Raw genomic sequence first — 9,055 nt, forward strand, 5'->3', positions numbered from 1 at the left:
TGTATGTTTTCTCCCTCAGGCAAAGATCTTTTCCCCAGTCCCTTGTACGTAACCTCAAGGCACGAGCAAGCAACTAGAGAGTTCTCTGGTAAATTTGCCAAGAGTTCGAACCCCGTTCCCAACATTCTCAGCGCTATTTAAACTACCCAAGCATTTAAAGCGCCTTAAAGCGCTTTTAATTACAAACGTAACGCACTCATTAAAGCGTTTAATTAGAAAACGTTGCGCATTTAAGACGTTGAAACGCTTGGGAGCCATCATAGTACTTGAACGCTCGAAACGGAAACTGTATTGAGTGGCTTGATTACCTGGCACCTGATTAAAGGGTGTTTCTATTCTGACCTGGCTGTCGCACACGTGGAGGGCCTCACGACGCTTTGACCCCATCAGGGGGCGTTTCTGCCCATCTGGGGACGTTTCTACGTGTGAGCCCTCCCGCCTGGGAGTGCTACTGTGCTAAGGGTGACTTTTTGGGTGCCAACTCATGCCCCCAATTATCTAGTCACTTACTTTGAGAGCGTATCTGCCTTCCTCTCGTACCCTGCACCCGGCTACCCTGGGCGTGACCTTCCTCTTGAGTCGTATCTGTCCCAAAGGCGTCTCTGGGGCAGCAGGGGTACTTCTCGAGTCAGGCTGCCCTACACTGGTGTTGTTGCTATGGCCTTGAAGCCACCTTTCTCTCCTCTTTATTATTGTTCCCTGGTCATCAAGGGTTTGGGGCCTTCCCACGGCGTCGCTCCCTCCATGGTCTTTCCTACCCATGGGTATCGGGGAACCACACTGTGATTGCCTTGCTTTGGTAATGTTTGATCTGGCGACGCCCTGGTTGGGCGACACCTTCATCTAGGCGACGCCTTCTTTCTTGACGACGCTGGCACTTAGCGTCTCTTCACCTAGGCGACGCCCTGTGTTGACTTTGACCTTGACTTAGTCAAGGCCCGGGTAAGGAACGGTACACACTTTTTCTTTTCCTTTTTTTTCTTTTTTTTCCTTTTTTTTTCTTTTTTTTTGCCCGAACCCGAGTTCAGCAGGCACATAGTATTGAAGTCCAAATTGATATATTTCATATTTTTTTAGCCTTTTCCGCATGAATGTAGATACTATCTTTTGTTTTGAGTCATGGGTCTGATATCTGTTAGAAAGATTTTGGACTACTGGTTTACATGACAATAAAAAGAACTTATTTTTCTAAACCAATCATACCCTACCAGTCCAAGAACAGGAACAGGAAGAAAACAAAATAGAAAAAGAATTAGAACATTTGAGATACATACTTCAAAATACATCAAATTACCATTGAAAACTCTAATTCGTAGTCACGACTACACATATATAACTAAGGGAAAAAGAATACATAAAAATAACAAAATAATGAATTATATTACATTACAAATTTGATTCGTCTAACTTTATATACAGTTCGTGATATGTTAACTCAAATGACAATATTGCAGGACGTCTAATAATAAAATAAGACTCAGATAATGACAACGATGCCATGAATGTTGGTGAAATCATGGATATGTAAATTTTAGTGAACCTTAAATTAGATTTTTATTTTTTAAAACATCACATCCTGTAAATGTAAATTTTTTTCATTGCAGTTCTAATATGAAATCAGAAATTACTAACAAAAGCTGACCTGAGTTTAGACCTTGTTGGATATGAGTGCAGAGCGTTTGCCAAATCTATTTGTACAACTGCAATCTATGTAAACAGAATGGCGAACTAGCAGTCGTAATAACAGAATTAGAAATACCTTGTGCACAAGAACTTGATAGGTAGAAAATTCTCTTTGTACTTTCCACATCTCTCTATACACTTTGTATATTCAATCTATAATAATCTTCAATACAAATCATGAAATGCTCGAACGAGTTTCTTCAGTATGCCAAAAACAACATACAAAACAAAAACCATTACAACCTTCTTGGATGCCAGTATCCTTAAGTTCACCCTCAGACCATATTTTCGCATGAAACCCAAAGATGCGGCACCCAAAAAGAGAAACCAAGAACCAATGGTACAAAAGAAGACCTTCAGGGCCTCCGAAGGTCCACATATATGGGCAACATCAGCTGATACCTCCACATAAGAGACTGGTGAGCTTATTTGACTGCTCTCTGCCTGATTCAGTCCAAGATTCTCGTTCAACCAATCAGACAACCTAATAAGCACTTTCGCAAGCCATGCAATTTCATCATTGGAAATGGGACGTCTCATCCAGTCACCTTTGTATTTAACATCTGCAAATGCATGATTGCCAGCTATTCTAGGCTTAAAAATCTCATCACGAGATTGCTGATGTGGCACTGGTTCAGGACAGGTTGGTGATAAATTGATAGTCTTTCCATCAAATAAGCTCCCCAATCTTGCCTTCAATGAATCTATGCATTGAAGACTGGGTATAATATTATTATCACCCGATATACCTTGTAATTCAGCTTCTGCACGCATTATAAACAACTGCAATAAAAAAAATGAAATGAGAAGAAAATAATCCATACAACATACTAACAATTACTACAGTTAGAAAACATGGATACCAAACAGGACATGGATATGATATGGTATGAAGCTGGGATCTGAAAATTTCTAAAAATAATGTATAATAAAGCTTTAAAATAGTACAATTTAACATACATAAATCAAAATACAGAATTGCTGCTTTAAAAGTGAATATTAAGTTAACATGGATAGATATTAAATTATAAAATACAATATATCCAATCATTGTGATGTTCCAAGCTGCATTATTGGCATAAAAGCTTAAAATAAATTTAAAAAAAAACAAAACAAAGCCGTTAAATACAACTAGAAATATTTTAAGTGTTTAATGACATGGATGTGTCCAAAACATATAACAGAATGAATCAGCAACTATTCTAAAGCATCCATGCTTCTTAGTTTCTAGGATCCCAAGCCCATCTAGACAAGGAGGGTTAGCCTAAAACTGTCACTATAAAGAAGACATGATTGATCGTCTAGTTATACTACAATTAGAAATGCAAATTCACAATTAAAATTAAAAAACATAAACCTGAAGGAGCTGTTGTCCACCATCCTCCCCATCAGCAAACAGTCGCAAATCTTTGTTCCAATTCTCATGCAAAAAGGAGCCATCAGCATCAGTCTCGCATAAACCATCCTCCCAGTCCTGAAACAACCAGTAATGTTAAAATAGAGATATTGGATCATGCCAGTCCTGAAACAACCAGTAATGTTAAAATAGAGATATTGGATCATGCCACGTGCGTGTTCACAGAAGCATTTATTTAATCAGGCCCTAACCAAGCTATGAAACAAATCTATGTTGTTAGTACTGCAAAATTGTGCTGTTTTTGTGAAACAGCAGCACATCCCAGCCCCTGGCAACCGTGCTGCAATGACCTTCAAATCTATCTTAGATTGAAGGTGCAGCTGCAATCCAGAATCAGCTATCACAGCCTTTTCGCAATGGAGAGGGAACATGGAAGATGATATAAAAACTCTAAATATGCTTGAAATTATGATCTTTACTCAAGGAGACTAGGGGTAATATCAGTATTTTTTTTCCATGCACAAGTATTCACAATGAGGAAACCCCCTCCACAGTTTAGTTTCACATTTTCAACAAAGTCTCCGGATTGTCGCCTCCTCTTTCTAGCAAGCATCCCTTGCTGGCTGGCCTTTCCAGCGACCCAATTCTGTTTTCCAGTGAATGGTCATTAGCCCACTCAGCACTCTACCTCCTCTTCCTCTACTAATTTTCCTGCTCTGTTTTCCTCTATCTTTCACCCAGTGAAGAGGAGGAGATTCCTTGACTTCTGTTGCTATCTAATTGCAAACTTGTCTTAAGTACGGAGCTTTTATGACTATACTTAAGAATGGAAATATAAAAAAAGGTCTAAGAATGCTTAATTATCTCTAAGCTGATATTATATGGGTTCTTAAATCAGTAAAATACAAAAAAAGATATGATGATCTATACATGCCAGATAGGCAATACAAAAACCTATTCTAAACAGTTAACCCCTTTCACAGAAGTTAAAAATTCTGACAATTATGAAAGGTTCAAAAATTGAGTAATTTATTTAACTTTTGAGCATTTATACACAAATATACAGGGGGACATTCATGTAAGAAAACTTATTATTTTGAAAACTATAAATCTGAGTCATATAATGGTCAAAGTTAAAAGTCCGGTAGCAATTATGTGACTAATTAAAAAAAACATGCACAATTTTTTAATATTTACCATTACAAATATGGCCAAATGGTTTATATTAGTAGTACTCATAGTAAGAGAGTTCTCATGTGATAAATTGTTATATGTACAATCATCAGGTTATCTCATTTAAGGGCCTAATACTCCATGCAACTATCCAGATTGATAACTATGAAACAAATTAATCAACAATTGTAAAAGAATCAAGCCACGAAACATCAATAATCACAACTAACAAAAGAATTGTTATGAACAAATAACCACAAAAACATGTTATTGGGTAAATACACACATAAATGGTTATATGTATTAATCTGTAACACACGCACACCCTCTCATGTAAGAGCCTTTAACACTTATCGTGTGGGTCCACCTACATTTTGCTAAAGTGCAACCTTTTATTAACAGAACGAGGGGCAGGAAGGATTGTACTCTAGAGCATTTCTTCTTTATAGAGGTTCTAATACCAATGTGCCAAAACTAATACCGCAAAAGCATAAGTTAGTAGGCGAAAACACATTAATGATTTTATAGTCATCTCTAACAAAACTGAAAAATATAAAGGAGGAAACCTAATAGTTGGTATAGAATCAACTTTAAGGGTTCAGATGTATATTAAAATGCAAAAAATTAAAAACTAAAATGAAAGATTAATGAAATTAGAACTACAATAAAAGCGGAAGAGAATTATCAAATCACCTGCAACTGTTCACGGATGGTAGGAACATATCTGTACAAGTTATTCAGCATCGGTTTGCTTGATCCAACCTGTTTAGAATGGAAAAGAGAATCCACAGACTTCAGAAGGTCGATGAGCTCTTTAGATGACGTCAAGGTATCTAACACCTGTAAATGCAGGTTAGAAAGTCAAGCTTCATTCAGCTAAACCTCAAAAGTTTGTTATAGTAAAAGATCTATCAGAAAATTACAATCACAGTTACATTGACTATACATTACAGGACTGATTCTGAAATAAACTAAAAATAAGAGAATGGGCTGATACTGACATGGAAGTTCTCTCCTTGGTTCGTCCCTTTTTAATGAAACCAGCATGCAGTTGTGCACATCTTTTTGACCTTATGTTACATTTTTTAAATGCACAAAACATAGTATAGAAACCATGCGCAATGTTCCCTGTACCCGACATCCTTTACAGAGCAATCAGTGCTATTATAACAGACATCTATTGAACAAAACCACAAAATGTATACCCGTGGATTTGGTTTAGAGTGTTCAGAATAGTGTGCCAAAAGCAGATGAACAATTTAGGCTTAACAAATTCCATGGATGCAAATCATGCAATCATGAATAATTCATACAGAAAGACTGATTCTCTAGAAGCAAAAATTACATGAAGACACCCACACAAGTATTTTCTATTTCTTCGAATCTTTTTCTTTGAAGAGTGAATTCCACGGCTAAATGGCCAGGTTTTCAAGTGCATGTCATTGCTAGTCAGTTACACAATCAAAACAATAGAGAAAGAAAAACTGAAAAGACATTGTTAGATCTTCTTTCAACAAACCTAACACTATCCCCTAAGTGATTTTGATCAAGTGTTTTACAATGTATCTGTCCAAACAGATGCAATTGTTTCGTCTGATAACCACACGCAAAATAACTTGCAATGTATCTTTATCTGATAAGTTTGTGCTTAGATAGACAATAAGATATGTAATCTTCGACATTACATAATACAACTCAAAACTTATAAATAACTATACTATGTTTATGCAAAGAGCGTTCTTTCGTTTGACTACCAAAAGAATCTCACAAGATGTGTCTAAAAAGATTAATTAGTGCATGAAGAGCATTTATTACATGTAAATCTATTTACAAGAGCAAACGTAGCTTTAAGAACAAAAGAACACTTCAAGACTACACAATGACTAGAAAGGATTTACAAAGGCTACCTTCATAAGACCTCTTCAAATAGAAGACATCTTGAAGAGAAAAGGTTACAAAGCCTAAAAGATCTTACATGAAAATGCTAGAATTGAAACAACTTATGCCCTAGCATGTGCAATTCTTTTGATAGAACACTCTAGTGTTCTTTAGCTATCTAAAAGAGTTAAACTTGCATTTGTCTAAGGACGTAAAATCTCTTTTAGTTAGCATCTTGTGATCGTTTGTTCACCTCCTCTGTAATCTAGTCCTAGCTAGGAGTGGCTGCTTGTCCCAATAATATTTGATTTAGCCAGGAGGAACTAATTGTCCAAACATTACTAAGTTCTTAGACGAGTGATTGAGAACCAAAAAACACTTAGTTCATATCTTGCAGCGTGAACTGCATAACAAAACTTTATCGAATTGATCAATAACTAGACATAGTCTCATTTATAAATGAGTATAAAAATCTAAAGCATAAATATTTTTCTTTCCTTTAACTCTTTTAAAATACATCCTTTTAAATTGTTGTCTAATACATTAAAGAATGAGATCCTTTTACAAGGTTTGTGAAAAAAAATTCTAGTAAGTCTGTCAACAAAAAATGAAGATGATCAATCATTAATCTTAAAACCTTATTTTTTCATCGTAACAGACGTTGTTCTCACAATTTATTGCAAAGAAAAATTTATACACAATTATACTTTATCTTGTGCAATTGACCAGTTTTCAAAGACATCATTCAAATAGCCACATTTCACTGCTCACTATATTCCTATGTTTACTCACAACGGTCATGTACACAAATCCAAGAATGGCAATCAATCATGTGTAGTTTCAGTTTCCACGACATAACCTAAGTAGTCAAAGTCACTGATAAAAAAAAACAACAGTTGATATTCGTCACATGATCACACCCGTAACATCTCATGTATATGCACGCAATATTGACTTAGATCACTTCCTTTGCCCTATAAAGTGAGTTGTCTAACTAAGATAAGTCAATTCCCAGAATAATATACAACATAGGACAGCCCCCGACATAAATCTCACCGGATAAAATGCTTAAACTACAAAAGAATGAAAAACTATGCGTATACAAAATAAGGATTTAAAACCGTGGTTAAGAAACACACCTTGAGAACCATCTGGACTATAACTTCAACATCACTATGAAGGAACCTGTGAGCAAACCCAATGAAATGCATGACCAAGGAACTGTAGTATAGATAATTAGAGAGAACGTAATCCCGCCACTGATGCGAGAATCCCCGACCCACACTTGCAGGCACGGAATTATCCTTCTTCTCACCGTTAATAGCTTCTAATTTCAAAAACTCGTCCCCATTCATTGCCCAAGGCTCCAAATAACTAGTCCAAACCGACAAAACCTGTGACACATTCTTAACCGAGGCAGCCATAGGGCAAAACAAGAACGTCCTCAACAAGAACCTATACAGAGGCCTCTGCACACAGAAGTTCCAACAACAAAGAGAGCGCACAGACCCCAAATCCTTGCTCTTGGCACCCTCCACAGCCCTCCACCTGGGACTCCCACACTCACCACCACCTTCGCTAAACGCTGCCACAGTGCTCAAATTTAGGTAGCTCACAAACAGCCTCACCACCTCGCCCAGCCCCGGCGCAGGAAGCGCCTCCCCGGCCGGAAAAGACACCCTAAGATTCCGGCAAAGACTCACCGGTAACGGCGAGAAGTCGTTGTCCACAAGCCAGAAATGGATCAGAGTGTTGACCACAAACTCGGCCCGCGTCACAACGGAGGCGTCGTAGCCGGAGCCGTAGTGAAGAATAGAGGACCGGTAGGGCTGGTGGGCGTTGAGATCGTAGGACGGGACGAAGGCGCGTAGATACTCGCACAGAAGGCGCGTGTACAAATCGCAGTGAGGTTTTCCCTCGAGGGATGGTTTGGAAGCGGAGAAACCAGGGAAGGAGGATGTCCAAGTCCAATCCTCTAACCTAAATTTCTTAGGACGTTTAAGCGAAGTGGCATTGGGATTGTCGTTTTTGGCCTTGGAAACGGGGTAGTAGGCGAACCAGAAAAAGAAGTATTCGAAGACATTGAGCTGGATTTGGGAGGGGGAAGGGGAGGGTTTGAAGAGGGAGGGGCAGAGATCGGAGAGTGGCCGAGAATCGGCGACGTTACTTTTGTTAAGGAGGAGGGAGCGGGTCCAGTGAGGGAGTCGTTCGGCGGGGAAGACGTATTTGACGAGGGAGAGGCGGTCGACGGCGGCGATGGCAGCGGCAAGGGTGCCGGCGGGGGAGAGGAGGGAGAAGAGGATTGGGGCGAGGTCGTTGGAGTGGCGGTGGTTGATCCAGGCATTGGCGGAAGCGGGGTCGTCAAAGCCGAATAGCTTGGAGATTAGGGTTGGGAAGGCGATGGAGAAGAAGTGGCGGGTTTGGTCGGGTGAGTGAGAGTGCAGGAAGGAGTCGATGGAGGCGCATGCAGATGCTATTTGGGAAGGGTTGGTGGCGGATTGGATGGCGGAGGATAGTTCCTGTGATTTGGAAAGGGAATCGAAGGTGTAGGAGGAGTGAGGGTGCATGGCGTGGTTTAGGGTTTTGGTTGCGGAGGAAAATGAAATAGTGTGTTGGGTTGGGTGGGTTTTAGAACGGTTGGAGGTAGTGTGGTGGAAAAGTTTTTAAAATGATAGAAGGAAATGCAAATGGCGCCCTTTTAAGAGGTGAGAGAGTGTGTCTTCGTGGCCACCAAATAGGCCTTCTTCTATGCATGTGTGGGCCCTTTTCCTCTTTTCAACGTATAAAGGAAAGCTATCACCGTTTCCTATTGCTCCTACTCTGTCTCTTTCTCTTCTCCGCTACATTCCTCATCTAAACTTCTTTTCTAAGATACAATTTTAATATACTTTAATTTCTAATCATTCAACTTATATAACATATTTTATTACCTTTACTCTCCAGAAATTCATGTTCATGTTATAT

General features: G+C 38.9%; 1 protein-coding gene across 1 annotated transcript; it reads right to left on the reverse strand.

The window, feature by feature from the left end:
• Window positions 1-1,774: 1,774 nt before the first annotated feature.
• LOC137808099 (sphingomyelin phosphodiesterase) lies at window positions 1,775-8,849 on the reverse strand. Its single transcript, XM_068609049.1, has 4 exons — window positions 7,231-8,849; window positions 4,907-5,053; window positions 3,041-3,157; window positions 1,775-2,466 (listed from the first exon to the last, which is right to left on the reverse strand). Exons 1-4 carry the CDS (start codon window positions 8,656-8,658, stop codon window positions 1,849-1,851), a joined length of 2,310 nt encoding a protein of 769 aa, XP_068465150.1. The 5' UTR covers window positions 8,659-8,849; the 3' UTR covers window positions 1,775-1,848.
• Between the last annotated feature and the right edge of the window lie 206 nt (window positions 8,850-9,055).

Source organism: Phaseolus vulgaris, chromosome 3 (genome assembly GCF_051622355.1).
Source record: "Phaseolus vulgaris cultivar YP4 chromosome 3, ASM5162235v1, whole genome shotgun sequence".
Classification (NCBI taxonomy): Eukaryota; Viridiplantae; Streptophyta; class Magnoliopsida; order Fabales; family Fabaceae; genus Phaseolus; species Phaseolus vulgaris.

Excerpts from the sequence above, each read along its gene's own strand:
- LOC137808099 (XM_068609049.1), bottom strand. The coding sequence starts at position 8,658 with ATGCACCCTCACTCCTCCTACACCTTCGATTCCCTTTCCAAATCACAG. Across the intron at positions 3,158-4,906 it reads CCATCCGTGAACAGTTGCAG|GACTGGGAGGATGGTTTATG; the intron begins GTGATTTGATAA and ends TGGTTGTTTCAG. Across the intron at positions 2,467-3,040 it reads GTGGACAACAGCTCCTTCAG|TTGTTTATAATGCGTGCAGA; the intron begins GTTTATGTTTTT and ends TTTTTATTGCAG.